Here is a 16,502-nt window from a genome sequence, read left to right as displayed (position 1 = left end):
TTCTTAGAATTTACCAACCACCATTGTTCTCTTTTTTCTTACCAACCACCACATGGTATATATAATCTGACGCTTACTGGCTACATCTTTCTCTAGTGCCTTACCTCTCAGGAAGAGATTTAAAATAAGGAATTCTTGAGTTGGAACATGAGCTAAAGCAGCAGTTCTCAATTTACGAACTCTAGACCAGCAATATCAGCTGCACTGGAATCAGAAATGCAAATTGTCAGGCCCCACCCCAGACCTATTGAATCAGAATCAGGGGAAGAGCCAAGCAATCTGTGATTTACCACAGCTGTAGGTGATTCTGAAGCACTAGAGTCTGACAAGCACTCAGCAGGAGCACAGGCCTTGGCCCTCACAAGGGGCCCCTGCCTGCTGCTTACAATGTGTTAGAGATGCTTCTTAGAGAGGACTGCTGAACAGATAATCCAGAACTTGCAGGCCCTATAAAATGCTGCTATTGGGAAATACAAGCAAAGACTGAATTTATGCCAGCTGTTTTTGCCTGGCTCTGTTGAATGCAGGCAGTAATTGTTTTTCATGGAATGTGATGTAAACACAAATTTAGGTACACTGTCTGAAGGCCAACCAAGGTCCATCTAAGGGCATAACAAAACTGTGTATTAATAAACCGAGTTTCTTGTTTCGTTTGCTTTCTATTTTTCTTTTTTTTTTTTTGAGATGGAGTCTAGCTCTGGTTGCCCAGGCTGGAGTGCAGTGGTGCAATCTCCGCTCACTGCAACCTCCACCTCCCAGGTTCAAGTGATTGTCCTGCCTCAGCCTCCTGAGCAGCTGGGATTATAAGTGCACACCACCACGCCTGGCTAATTTTTTTTATTTTTGGTAGAGATGGGGTTTCACCATTTTGGCCAGACTGGTCTCAAACTCCTGACCTCATGAGTTAGCCAGGTATTTATTATGGCAGAGGAAAAAAAAGTAGTCCTAAATTTGGAATAAGATGAACTAATTATTTCTCTTAATTTCAACCCAGCCCTCAACTTAGCAGATCAAATAGCTTCATGAGGCTTCTTTATATTTTCCTTTCTGTTGAACTGATTTGTTATTCTTCTCTGTTTTCCTAGACAATTTAATAGTGCCAAAAAAATGAACAAGTCCTCCTGACAGCTGCCTTTGCATGTATATTTTGTTCTCAGTAACGAAAAAATTTAAAAGAATCTCCTAATATGTATACAATTAGTTACAAGTCTGAAAAATATTTGATTCAAAAACTCTAGAAATATATCAGTTTTCTTTTAAAACTCAACAGAAGGCTAGGACTAACAATAACAAGAGAGACAGCAATAACCAAGTGATACACAAACAGTCGTCACTGCCAATATAAGGCAAGTGTTGAAAGGACATAGAAAAATACAATTCTTAATCACAACCTACCACAAGGATAACTCAGTACTTGGATGTCATCAATGGCAATATAACCACTTCTCCCTCCTGAGACTTCAGCTTCAAATATTACCTGTCAAAGAGAAACAGAAAAGATTTACAACAATCATTTTCAAAGAATGTCTACAGTGGAGGGGAATAGCTAAATATATGCAAAAGTGAATCTAATTTTTGTTCAGTAAGAATTAAAAATTTAACCTTTTAATGTAAGTAATTTCCTAAATCTTGTATACATAAACAAATCAAAAAACAAAATTTGAAGAACAATTACATTACAGAGGTTAAACAGCTTACATTTTTAAAATAGCTATTATCAAATATTGCTATATTTCCTGAAGAGGAAATATATAGGAACAGAATGACTAGGCAGACATGGAAAATCTCTTTAAAAGTAAACTTTCGCCTATTGACTTTCTCCATTTTTGTTGTTTACTTAACATACATGGAGCACCTACTGTGTGCTAAGTAGTATGCAAACCACTGAACACATTAATAAAATAATCTGAGTTTTAAATAGCTGAAGTTTCAAGGAAATTTGATACAGAAAGGGAAACAAAACGAGGGAGAAAGTAATGAAGTACGTTTAGAACATTTCAAATTTTATTTGCCTATGATACACACAGGGGAAAATGCTTAAGTAATACATTTGGAAGAGAAGATTATCAGTGTAAAATAAAGGTATAAATTTCAAAGTTATCTGATGAAGGATATCAGTTAACTCCATGGAAGGGAATAAGCTACTGATTTGAAAGTTAAAGTGATTGGTGAGTAAGATGGCATAAGAAGATAAATAAGAGAAGAAAACTACTGGAAATGAAAGGTCAAGACTGAAAAGGCCACCAAGGGATATAAAGTCAACATCGAATGGTTAAGAAAGGAAGGGTGGTACCAGGAGGTTTCAAGCAGGCCAACACTCCTAATAAAAGGATTAGAAAAGGCCAGGCATATTATAATAACAATAATTTAAAGATTTCAGATATGTGTGTAAACAATGGCATCCAGATGCACACACATTTTAGGAGGTGAGAGCCTCTCTGATGCTATCTAATAATCTCCAGCCATTTTATTCTTTCCCATGGGAGTATCTGCCAATTCTGAGATCAGGCTATGGTTCTAGCTTAGTACAGCCTGAAAATCTCTATTAGGAAGTGGTGAAAACCTCTAGCAGGAGGAGGTGAAAACCATGAAAGCTTGGTGTAGTTGTGCAGAAATAGAACAGCAATTTGAAAATTTGGGAGGCTGACTTTTCCAAAAAAACATAGGTAAAGGCAAATAATATCTAATACAAGAAAGAGGTCAAGAGAAACCAAAACTAGTAAGCATCACTTGGGGTTAGCTCTTAGGTATTCTCCGGTAAACTCTGCCAGGACATTTTTACTCTGGTGGAGGAGGAGAACCTTGATTAACTGGGCTGATAATAAGTAACATTTGTCAAGCACTTACTATATAAAGTAGACTGTCCCAAGCTATACACAATCACACACATACATACACATAAACTGATTTAATCCTCATTACAATCATATGAGGTAGGTATTATTTTCATGATCATTTTAAAGAAAAGTAATTGAACCAAGGCATAAAAGCTAACAAGTGGTGAAGCCGGGAATGGTCCGAGCTATCCTGCCTCTTGGTTGTTTTTGAAAACTTTACTACATTGCCTCTCAAGAAAAAGAAGACACAGAGTATTTCATTTAAGTAGACTTCAGAGTTTATATTTCCTTTAAATGTCTAAAATGTTAAATAAATTTTAAATTCAAAAAATGAATTTCATTTTAACTAGCACACTGACTAGACATTATATTGATAAGACAGCAGTATGGTTCCATTAAACCCTTTCCAGTCTCACACCATACTCTTACAACCACCCCAAAGTCAGTAACAATGAGACAAGGTAAGGCACCGGAATGGATGGCTCATCTCCCCTCCAACTGTCCCAATCATAAACCACCTGTGTTACTTCTTTTCTACTCCAAGCTTGCCCTTTGTGACAATTGATTTTTTACTGGAATAAAATGAGAGTGAGATGGAGGATGGGGTCTTTGTGGTAAGCAGAATGCTTCATGATGGAAGGATGGCTATCTATGAACACAGGAGGTTCACAATATGCGTATGCATATGATTTATATTTCACATAAATGTATTTGGTGGGAACGTAATTCCTATGTCATTTTCTAAATACTGGAACAAGAGCTTAGCAAGAAATAAGGATAGGATCAAAGACTTTAAATAATGTATAACTTGAGACAACTCTGGTACAGACCACTTTCTCAGGAGTGAAAAAAACCTGTATTATACTCCAAGCTCTCCTGTTTACAGATTCTTAAGGATTCACATAAATTTGAGATTTGAAACTTTTAGAGCTAAGTCTTAACCCCCTAATATGAATATAATACAGCTTTCAGAAAAACTTTTCTAAGGATTAAATAGTAGCATACGGAAAGGTGCTATCTAAACTAAAAAGTGTGATTGTCAACAGTGTTAATACCTGAAGTCTGTATAAATGTATCTTAGGAAAATAAGTTTTATATGTTTGATTAGTGGTTTAAGCAAAGAGAAGTTACAGAAAAAAAGTTTTTAAAAATCATTTTTTAAAAAAATTACATTCTAATAATAAATATACATCATTGTTGGTTATTTCAGTTTTGTTGTCAGTATTCATTAAATTATTTTAACTTCTAGGTCTATCTTAGCTTCACTTTCTTGAATTGTTGTACTTTAATCTTGTACTTTAAACAAGATTACTACACCCCTGAGAAAAAGTTTCATATGTGTTCATTTAAATTGAGCTTTATTCAGGACAATAAATTGAGGCCTTGATTTTAAAGGAGGCAAAATTGGTTCTTTATTTTAAAAAAAAAAAGTTTCTCTTCTTAGTGACCTCATTTTCCCTGCTAAACGTTGTCTTTGCCTCATTAACGAGAGCTAGAAGAAATTTCTAAGATCAGATTCCTTTACTGCTAAAGATCTAATCAGCTTTATCACTTCAACAGAGCCCTCAACTTGTAGGGCTCTTCTGTCCAGTCAGGGGAAACAAATCTCAATAGCTTAATTACGCAAAGCGAGCTTGGGCTAATGCTCAGGTCAGATCTAATGCTTGATGTCAAGTAGTCAACCAGGCTTCCCAGAAGAAGAGAGCAATGAAAGCCACACCAGATGTCAACTTTAAACCATCCAGGAGGCCAGCCTGGGAGCAGAATGAACGGGCTCTGCTTTCCAAGCCATTTTTACTTCACTCCATTACCTGAAACACCGAAGGTGATGATTCTAATCAAATTTTTGCTACTCCAGCAACAGTCCTGGATTATTAACTAAATAAGTGAAATAAAGTTGAATTACACTTGGGGGAGATGGGAAATCCTAAAGAACAAGGACAACTTTTTCCTCTAGCAAACTGAATGAGTCCAGAAGTGTCTCCTATAATGGAAAGCTGAACTGGGTGTCCGGAAGCCTGGGGTCTGGTTGTTAGTCTACTAACACGTGTAACCCAAGCAAGTGATTAATAACTTGGGTCTTTGTAGTCTCCTCTTGACAACACTGCCTTTCCCTACATCATGGGTTTCTTGTGAAGACTGAATGGTATATGTGAAATGATTAAATAATATATGAAATACGTAATATAAGATATTACAGATACTAGAAAAATCTGAAAAAACATTCCCCTTAATATTCTTTCAATCTATCATAGTGTTAAGAGCCCAGGCTCCAAAGTCAGATATATATTTGATTCATTTTTTTTTTTTTAAATGAGACAGACTCTTCGTCTGTCACCCAGGCTGGAGTGCAGTAGCATGATATGGGCTCACTCTAACCTCTGCCTCCCAGGTTCAAACAATTCTTAGCCTCCCCAGTAGTTGGAATTATAGGCACATGCCACCACACCTGGCTAATTTTTGTATTTTTGTAGAGACGGTGTTTCAACATGTTGGCTAGGCTGGTCTCGAACTCCTAGCCTCAAGTGATCTGCTTGCCTCAGCCTCTCAAAGTGCTGGGATTACAGGCATGGGCCACCACATCCAGCCTAGCTCATACCCTTTAACTGTAACTTTAGCTTATGTAAAATGTAAACCTCAATTTCCTCTTCTATAAAGGAAATTTTATAGGTAAGATTAAATAAGTTAATGCACATAGAACATTTAGCACATCTCCTCACACACAGTAAGCATCCTATGTTAAGGGGCACCATTGTTATGAGCAGAAAATAGCCATAAAAGATACATGTACTAAAATCATATTTCTTCCATTCCCTTCTCCCTCCAATAAAAACCTAACCCCCCAATCCCAGTTTGGAAACACATGAATAAAATAGTATCTGATTCCTATAAACCTCCTTAAATTCCTGTTTTTTATTTTAATATTTAAACATTAAATTTTGCTAACATCCAAAATAAATCACACATCTGCCTTCAAGGAAAAAATGTGCTCAAATCAAAACCTGTTTCTAAATGTCGATGCCCAAATTTCATTAACAAATAAAATAGGCATCTGTAACACACATAAAGATAGAATAACGCTACAGATCCAACCCTATGAGTACCAGTAAAGCACATGCATCTGCATCTCTCATAACAAGGTGCGACCTCCAATTTAGGAACTGTAGTTAACTTTGTGTCCTCAAAGCTCAAATACTGTCTATCAAAAAGCAGACATTCAACAAATGATAACAGGACTATATACATGTGTGTATGTGTGTATATATATGTGTGTGTGTGTGTATACACATTACATAGATGTGCAAATATATAAAACATCATTACATATAATTGAATTCTACCATGTGAAACTTAAACATTGTAGTTCCACAAGATGTATCCTCAGTCTTTTTCTCTCTTTGCCCTATACTTTCAACTCTGACACGACTGAGGAAATGAGGCTACAATGAGGACAGAGGGAAATGAAAAAATATATATTTAAGTATGTAGAATTACAAAAGGAAAATGGAATTATATGGCATCACAAAAGCTAATAAAAGCGTATCTAAAGGGGAAGAGATGTCAGGAACCCAATGCTGGTCAAATACTACATAAAATGGTTATTGAAAATGCCCCTTATTTGTGCCATTGAGATCAAGTGCCCAAAAGAGTGGTCTGTATGAAGAATAGAAGTGGAAACCATACTGGGCAATGAAGAACATGGTGAAGGCACAGAGACAGCAAGGTTAAGAATGCTGATAGGAAGTTTGTCTGAATGGATAGAGATAAATTTGACTAAGTATAGAAGAAGATATAGGATCAAGGAAAGGTTAGGTTTTTTTTTATTTTTCTTATTACTCTTAAGGTAAGAAACACTTAAACATGTTTAGATATTGATGAGGATAATTCAATTTGGTAGTGAATATTTGCATACACACATGAAAGAAGTGATAACTGTTAGTGTGAAGCAGGATAAAATCCAAATTACAGGCTGTAAGAGGGGCTCTCTCTGCCTTTTTTATAGTAAGAGGAAATGAGAAGATGCATAAAAATGTAATTTCTAGGACTGGTAGCTAAGGAAGTTTCCATTACATGGCTACAATTTTCCTAGCTATAAGTAATGGACTGGTGAAAAGAAGGAGTGGTTGAAGTCTGGAGAAAATTGAAAGGAATTGAAATACAGAGTAGAAGAACAAAGAGAACTGAACAGAAAAATATAGTAGTATAATTTCCAGTTATATTTGAACCCAATTCAAATTGATAACCCTGAATTTCTGGTGATCAAAATCTATCAGGTGGTGTGATTTTTTAAAAAAACAGTTTTTTTTTTTTTTTAATTTAAGCCCAGAAAAAGTGGAGAGAATAAAAGTCAGTAAAGAGTTTATGGAAACAGCAATTGTATAACAAAAGTTATCACAATGCAATCAAATTTTGATTTCATTTGATGATAAGCAAGTTAAGTTGATGAACTAGCTAAAGACAGATGGTTTGATGGATTGGAGCTCTCCATGAAGTTACTGCATGATCTAAGCAAAATGAGTATAGCAGAAGAAGATAGGTTTATGCTTGGGAAGTATGATACATATGAATAAAGTTAGAACAGTTGTGCAATATTACAACATCTGTGTAACCAGAGTAGTAAACTGAGGGGTGACCTTTGGAAGTGGTGAGGTGAAAAAACTATCCAGGTGCTTTCCACACATATACTGATGTTGTCAGCAGGATGATGAGCCTCGAAAGTGGTGATAGCAACTCTAAATTATGCTGGTACCCAAGTTCATGATGAGTAGACAAAATGATTTCAGGTCCAGTGGAAGCTAATAATAAGGATGATGATGTGGTTGAAAGGGGAGGGGAAAAAAACAACTAAAAGGTGCAAAGACCTTTCCTACATTATATGGTTTGGCTGCGCCCCCACCCAAATTTCATCTTGCATTGTAGCTCCCATAATTCCCACATGTTGTGGGAGGGATCTGGTGGGAGATCATTGAATCATGAAGGCGGTTTCCCCCATCCTGTTCTCATGGTAGTGAACAAGTCTCATGAGATCTGATGGTTTTCAGGAGATTTGAGGTTTCTACTTTTGCTTGATTCTCATTCTCTCTTGCCAAGGCACGTAAGAAGTGCCTTTCACCTTCCACCATGATTGTGAGGCCTTTAGCTACGTGGAACTGTGAACTTATTAAACCTATTTTTCTTCCCAGTCTCAAGTATGTTTTTATCAGCAGCATGAAAATGGACTAATACACCACCCATTGACCTAAGTTACTTGGGAATTAATATCTTCTCTCTTAGAGAACATTTGGGAAAAAGTGTCTGTAGGCTATAGCCATGAACAGATCATGATTATAATTACATGATTAACTCTAAGTAAACATTTTATGTTTATCTCCTTTACTAAAATATAAACTTGTTGAGGGCAATGGCTTGTCATGTTCCTCACAACATCATTGAACCATATGAATCCTGTGGAGAGTCAGGGCTCAAAGAGTCCCAATATGTCACAGAAAACAATAGGTGGATTAACTGTTTTGCCTGAAGGGGAAATATGGGAATAGACATTTAGCTCATTTTTACTGAACTCACAAAATTGTGTTGAAATAATACAATGACACTCCTTTGAGAAAGTTCTAGATAATTTTCCCAAACTATATTAGAAATCATGAAAACACAAACCTCCCTTGAACAGCTAAATAATGCTCTAAGGCATAAATTTCTGCTGATAGGTCCCAGAAGATTTTCTATAGAGTAAGTCCAGTAGCTACATGAAAACTTAAAATTCTAGAATCTAGTTACTTTTCAAATGTGAATATTCTATTTTCATTCATACATAAAGATCAAGATACACATAACTGACAGGTGATACAAAAAGTGCAATGTACAACTAGCAGTTACTGTCACTCACTGGAGCTCCTCTCATAGACACTGTCAATTTGGAATTGTGGTTTCTCAACTAAGAATCAGCAGAAAATATTAGAGAAAAGGAGCTTCTCTTCGTCAGACCCCTGCAAGTCAAGCTGGTTTGCCTATTGACTTATGTAATAGTCCACTTCTAAGAGTCTAAAGTGTGAAAAGGCCTTTAGTCAAGGCCTTCAGACCCTGAAACTGATGAATTCTTATCAACCTTTTCCTATCGGTTGTTTACTTGTTTATTTAGTTCCCGAAGGAGATACATACCTGCAATCACAAAAAGATACATAGATAAAATATGTAAGCAACGGAAATATGTGTATACTCTTTGAGTTTAGAGGTGCTAAAGTCAACTATTTGACTATTTGTAAACTCTTTGATTTTAGAGTTACTTGAGAAAGTAATGAGGGGGTTCTAATTATATGCCAACTAAATATGGAAGGCAATTAAGACATAATCAAGTCCAAATTGATTCTTCATCTAACCCCTATGAAATTTCAGATTTTAGCTATCCTTAGCACTTCCACGACTCAGATGCACAATTTTCCTTAAGATGTCCTGAGATTAAAAATGGCTGGATCCTTAGAAAGATTAGTCCTATCAAGACTTCACATAAGGATTTTACTGTCTACAGGGAGTAATTAGGGCTCCAGAGATTCTAGAAGCCAACAGTCTCTTACCTGAATACATACAGGCCTTTTGTATAGTTACAACATCTGCCACTCAGGAGGAGCTACTGTACAGGTTTAAATATTCTTTCACTTTCATATATATATACACACACACACATATATACACATGTCCACATAATTCTATGTATTCATATTTCAATGTAATTAATATTACAGTCACAAGTTAATTTTAGAATGCTAACACTATAATGTTACCAGGTATTATTTAATAAAACATCAACGTATCCAATTACAAGGGCTTTGATTACAAAAATATCCTGAGGTTTAGCATTACCAATTGCCTACATGATGAGAAGGACTACCATATCATCTAATAGGGATGACATCAGGTATAACCACAGTGCAGTGGCTTGAAAAGCAGCTGCAGCACCACCCAACTGCAACCCTTTCAAGAATGATATTGTGTTTTGCCTAATAAACAACAGAACATCAGTCAAAGCACATGGCAGTGTCCAGGTAACTGTAAAAAGTCAGGACCACAGATCGAAAGGAGAAAATAAAACCTAAGAGACTTCATACCAAAGGAGGCTGTGTAAAAGAAAAGCCCAAAGAAGGAGATTTTCAGAAGGTTCCATACTGAAATGAATATGCAAGCATAGTACATTCCTATGTTTCAAATTAGCCCAGGGAGTTGACTATCCCTAATGTAATCACTAAAAGTATCTAGAAGATCTAAATAAATGAATGAACAATAATCATTTCAGAGCATATGCTAGAATGTTGAAGTTATAATAATAGTCCACTAGTTTTTTAAATTAATTCTGCATTCCTGAAATCTTGCACTTGTAAATGATTATCAACGGTGTTTTTAATTAGAATAGATGTTGATACAGGTTTATATGTATCAAAAACACATGACTTCTTAGTCTTAAAGTGACTAAGACAGACTTCTCATGTTTGAAAACAAACCCAAAACCTGAACTGAGAATGAATAACTTTAACAATATAAACCCACAAAAAGTTCTTGTGTTCTCTGTATATTATCTGTAACATTAAAATGGCTCTGGGGGTAGAAGGGATTATATACTTGCTTTCTCAAAAAGGTTTTGATATAGACCCTCAAGGTAAGACAGACACACACACACACACGTATACCCAGTCAATACAGTGCACACCAGAGTTCCCAGCAGCAGAGCCCCAACTCTGAGCCACAGACCTAAACTCAGGTCCCAGTTCTGATCTCAAGAGGTCACTGCAAGGATTAAAAGAGATTACACACAAATTAGGAGGTTTCTCATAAACGTCAGCCCCTTTCCTGATCTTTGCCAGAAACTGATTCAACATAGATATACCTTTTAGCTCCTCTGTGCTATAAAAACAGCACCACAAACTCACTACCTTGTTCATTCCTAACGTCTGACATCCCTATCACTAAAGCCCCTTTCCATGACCCCTTTTCCAGTTCAATTCAGGGCCTACGTGTGGTGAAGCTGTCAGAGACTAGCCACCACAGTATAAGGTATGCCAACCTCCTGCTCTTTCTGAGGCTTCCCAATTCCAATATAGGCAGACAGGCAGAGCATAATAATACATTCCAAATGCCTTAAATATGAAACTCAGAAATAAAAAATTGAAATAGGACCCACTATTCATGGCTCAGTCTAATTTATGTTAGAATATGAGTTTAGCAAAAAGAGAGGAAAATCCAAAAAGGCAATTAGAAGAGGAAAATGAAAGTTTACTGAAATAATTCAAGATCTAAATATGCCCTTAAACACATTTTTCATCCTATGGATCTGTCCTTAGATACATAAGCAAGCAACTTACACCATAAAAGATCTGGTATAAAACTGAAAGTGGGGAAGCAAAGAGCAGCAGAAAATTCATCAGCAAAATGTCATTTCTGTATCTTTACTATCATAGCTCCACCATCTGGGTTATATTTTATAGTTAGTTGTCCGGGACAAAAATAAAAGATGACTGGTTAAGGTTTCTATTTCTATCAACATGACACTGAATTACAGTACTATTTTTCCTTGCTTCCAGAGATGTGCCATTTGTCTTCCTACAATCCACAAGCAGAACCTTTTAAATTTTAGCACCAACAGTCCAATCTTACATATAGCACAAGTACATCACTTCACTTCACCTGCACAACTATATCTGAAAAAAATGCTTTCAAACTAACAGAGTAAGTCTGTTCTTAACAAATTTAAACGACTCTCAAGAGCTTTAATTTATACGTATGAAATTCAAGAAAATTAAAATTAGTAGTTCAGCCTACATGTATCATCATACTAAATATCTATTAACATACGAAATCTGATGACACTATGCACTTACAAAGAAAAGCAACCTTTTAGTAAATCAGATGATTAATTTTGCGTGAAGAGATAAGATAAATGGATGTGTCTACATCCAGGCAAAGTTCAGCCAGATGCTAAACTTGAGTTTTCACATCACAAATTCAGATATATTAATAAGTAATTATTTTGTTTAAACCTCTTGTAGAAAGAGAACTCTCTACTTACATAATATTGATTCAGGAATTAAGTAATTTCAAAAGTACCGTGAACTTTCCCTACTGAAAAAAAAACAGTTATGGCTGGAGGGGAGAGGGGAAAGGTTTTGACATAAAGTTTGTAAGATTAACTATTTTCCATACTCTTAGTTGAATTTAGGGATAGAAAACTTGTGAACTTTTATTTTCTGTTTTATTTTACAAGACAAATAGTCAAGAACAGTGATACCCTTAGCTATATAATATTTAAATAGTACAAATATAATTACATATTATTATGTAATTTATGATGTTAGTGCTTTTAGTTAGTAAAAGCATAGCTGAAATTGAAAAATATTTATGAAGAGATGTTACAAACAATACGTTTGACGGTCAGGTTCAACAGGAGAAAATGATGGGGAACTTTAGAAGATACCCTAGAACAACTAAAAATAATGGGTGCATACACACAACTATGCATATATATATATATATATATATATATATTTGTCTTTCTTTCTTAAAACATATATTTAAGATGAAGACACTAAAAGTATATCGTTCACTTAATTCTTTGCAGAAGATGAACTCAAATTTTTGCCAATATGCTTAAGAAAATATTCATGTGTCATAAATCAGCAAAAGATGAAGTTTGTAAGACTTTAAGAATCTTGCTAAAAATTGTAAGGCAAAATATTTTTATCTAGAATACTCAGAGATTATTCAGAAGTTAGTCAAAAAAAGAAAGAAATGATGTCCTTTTGATATCACAAACTTTTTGAAGAATACCTACAACCTCTCTGGGTGTCCAGCAATCAGTAAAAATGGGCTGAAGCAGAGAATTTAAGAAATGCTAGGGAGAAATAAATCCTATTTATTTTTGTACAATTACAACGGCTTGAAACTATACTTTTAAAATAGGCCTGATTCATAGACCCATTTTGTTACCCATATAAAACAATATAAGTGGAATAAAATTAGGGTTTTGTTTTGTTTTTCTTGAGACGGAGTCTCGCTTTATCGCCCAGGCTGGAATGCAGTGGCGTGATCTCAGCGCACTGCAACCTCCAACTCCCGAGTTCAAGTGATTCTCCTGCCTCAGCCTCCTGAGTAGCTGGGATTACAGGCGCACGCCACCACACCCTGCCAATTTTTGTATTTTTAGTAGAGACGGGGTTTCACCTTGTTGGCCAGGATGGGCTCGATCTCCTGACCTCGTGATCCGCCCGCCTCGGCCTCCCAAAGTGCTGAGAGTATAGGCGTGAGCCATCGCGCCCGGCCCTAAATCAGATTTTAAGGATAGATGGAGAGAGAGAAACTCATCTTCATTGAGAACGCAATATGGGAGATGGTGAAAAAGACGAGGGAAAGCATTAATTTTATTGGCAGTATTTAGTCATAAGAGAGGGAAAGCACTAGACATTATAATGACCAAGTGCTTCCTTTAATAAAGAGTGTATAGAATAAAAACTAACCTAAAATGCTTTAAGAGGACTGAAAGAGCCACTCAAATGATTTTAGATGTTGTCTATGAAAACAGAAGGCCTTTGCCAAAGACATCAGGAGATATTTAACCTGTTTAACCTTTGTACTGACTCCACATATTGGCATTAAAGTATGAACAAATTATCAAGATGCTGAAGGCTGAAAAATACTGCTAAGACAGATCAGGTCAAAAGTTATCAAAACATGGTCCTGGCACCAACAGCATCAACAAAACCTGGAAACTTCTTAAAAACTCTGTGGGTGGGACCCACTGATCCATGGTTTCACAGCTCCTACAGGTGATACTGATGCAGGCTAAAATGTGAGAACCACTCATCTAGGCTGATCTCCAAACTGAGCTAAAAGTTACATGACAGTTTCAATCCTATAGGTTTTCTTCCTTTGGAACATTTTCCTTTTCAAGAAAAAAAAAAAAAATCCGTAAGTACATTCTTAGGTTTTCGTTAGCAGACAGCCAGCTAAAACAAAACTATAAGCCGGTATAAAATACCAATTTTTTAAAATTTGAACAATTAGCCATGTGTTTATTCAACAAAAAGAAATTTATGGAGTGTCTAATATTTGCTGGACTAATATCTGACAGAAAGAAATACCTAATTTTTGGTCCCTGTCCTCAAGAGAGTCACAATGTGGCAGCAGAGATAAGCATAGTAGGGAATAACTACGGCACAGTTATTTGTGATAAAGCAGAGTTAGAACACTAAGAGAGTTCAGGGGAGAGAGAAAATTAATCCACCTGGGAAAACAGCAAGACTTCAGAGAAAGCGACCTTTGAAACATCTTTCATTCACCCAGCACTTAGTGAGCACACACTAAATATTCTATCCGCTAGGGATACGAAGATGGATAAAAGGCAGAGCCACACCTTTTAGAAGGTAAACACCTATGACATATGTAGAGCAATAACGTAGAACAAGACAAAGAGTAGGCAAACTATTTTCTTTTTTTTTTTTTCTTTCTTTCTTTTTTTTTTTTTTTTTTTTTGAGACAGGGTCTGTTCTGTCGCCAGGCTGGCCTGTAGTGGCGATCTTGGCTCATTGCAACCTCCGACTCCCGGGTTCAAGCGATTCTCCTGCCTCAGCCTCCGGAGTAGTTGGGATTACAGGCGCCCGCCACCACGCCCGGCTAATTTTTGTATTTTTAGTAGAGACAGGGTTTCACCATGTTGGCCGGATGGTCTCGATCTCCTGACGTCGTGATCCGCCCGCCTCAGCCTCCCAAAGTGCTGGGATTACGGGTGTGAGCAACCGCGCCCAGCCCTAGGCAAACTATTTTCTATCTGGGAAAGCAGATGATGATTCAAAAAAATAAAAATAAAAAAGATTCCAAGCAGTTACTGAAAAAAAAAAAAAAAAAAGAGGGCATTACAGACCAAATAGACCAAATAATGTGTACTTGCAAAAGATTGACAAGAGGAAACATAATGAACTATTGGCACAAGCTATTTTATAGAACATCTAGTTAGGAAGAACAGAACAGAAGATATAAAACCTGGGAGACGGCATGGCTCATGCCTGTAATCCCAGCACTTTGGGAGGCCGAGGCAGGGGGATCACCTGAGGTCAGGAGTTTGAGACCAGACTGACCAACAAGGAGAAACCCCGTCTCCAAGAAACATACAAAATTAGCCAGGCGTGGTGGCACATGCCTGTAATCCCAGCTACTAGGGAGGCTGAGACAGGAGAATTGCTTGAACCTGGGAGGCGGAGGCTATGGAGAGCCCAGATTGCGCCATTGCACTCTAGCCTGGGAGACAGAGGGAACCTCCGTCAAAGACAAAAAAAAAAAAGCAATAAACACCTGGGAGATATGAAGCTGGGACCTTATCTTGCATGGACTTCTATGCCACAAAAAGAAGTCTGCCTTTTTTTTTTTTTTTTTTTTTTGGAAGGTGTTGTAATACCTTTAAAGGGTTTTACATGAGGGATAACATGATTTGCACCTTAAAAAGGTTAGTGTGTTAACACCAATCAGATCCAAGAATTGGAATCTCATCAGAAAGACCTAAACATCTAATAGTATACCTAAATATGCTTGGATATTAGTCAGTCAATCAAGAAATATTTATTGCATACCTACTTGTACAATAATTTAGATTGTAGATTGTAGTGCTATATTACACTACACTAAATCTGAAAGATTTAGATTGTAGTGCTATATTAACATACATATTTATGCAGAGATCAAACACATTATATATTCAGGAAAACAAATGTGTGTATGTAATTTTTTAATCCAAAATACAACAACAAAACAAGTGTTTAAAATAAATAAAAGTCTCAGAAAGGCTTCACTTAAATTTAATTTCAGACTTAAAATAATGTCATAAACATTTTCTTCACTCTAAGATTTATAAGTGAAATGATGTAATAAAATGCCAACTTTTCACCCCTTTCAATTTAAGCTAAATTCAGTTTTCACAGATAGCAGAGTGATGGAAATTCATTTTTAATTTTCTCTATATTTGTGTGTCACCAAAAAAAAAAAAAAAAAACATGATTTACTCAACTAATCTCATTCAAAGTTCCAGTTCTCAAAAATATGATGGTTCTCTGATTTGTAAACAGACATAAACTTTATTGCCATAGCTCATAATAAATCCTGGGAGAAAGAAAAATGGCCAGAATATATTTCATTCAGAAATCAATTAGGACCACTGAGAATTATTTAAATGTGATAATTTGAGGAGATGCACATGGGGAGGAAAGTGTCTGGAAATAAAATCATTTTCTTTATACGTAAACTAAATGTTACTCTTTTTAAGAAATAAGGCGTTTAAGAAAAATCACCATTCTGTTTGTCCCTATATTCTTCTATAAGAAAATAGTAGTTATGTGAAATTCCTTGAAAGTTCTATAATAAAGACCAAAATATAATGTTAAATCAAGGTATTAAAACATCCATTTGAGTATGTTAAAAAGATAAAAATATGTTACATACTCACTGATATGACAGAGTAATCATGCATGGTTTAACCGGCTAATATCTCTCCCTTACCTCTTCCCGAAGTGCTCATGCTAACACTAGAGATAACTGACCAGAAAAATCCAAGGCATTGAGAAAATGAAATAAAGGAAACAAATATGGAATAAAAATGTTAGTTTCACTGTGTACTTTTTTCATTGTGTATGTACTTTT

General features: G+C 36.0%; 1 protein-coding gene across 1 annotated transcript in view; it reads right to left on the bottom strand.

The window, feature by feature from the left end:
* PTPRK (protein tyrosine phosphatase, receptor type, K) overlaps positions 1 to 16,502 on the bottom strand; it is a 587,115-nt gene that overhangs the window by 292,339 nt on the left and 278,274 nt on the right. The window contains exon 4 of the mRNA XM_011951661.1: positions 1,396 to 1,477. Coding sequence (XP_011807051.1) covers positions 1,396 to 1,477 — 82 coding nt within the window. The remainder of the gene's footprint in view (positions 1 to 1,395; positions 1,478 to 16,502) is intronic.

Source organism: Colobus angolensis, unplaced genomic scaffold (assembly GCF_000951035.1).
Source record: "Colobus angolensis palliatus isolate OR3802 unplaced genomic scaffold, Cang.pa_1.0 Scaffold322, whole genome shotgun sequence".
NCBI classification, from domain to species: domain Eukaryota; kingdom Metazoa; phylum Chordata; class Mammalia; order Primates; family Cercopithecidae; genus Colobus; species Colobus angolensis.
This window is presented reverse-complemented; position numbering and strand designations above follow the sequence as displayed.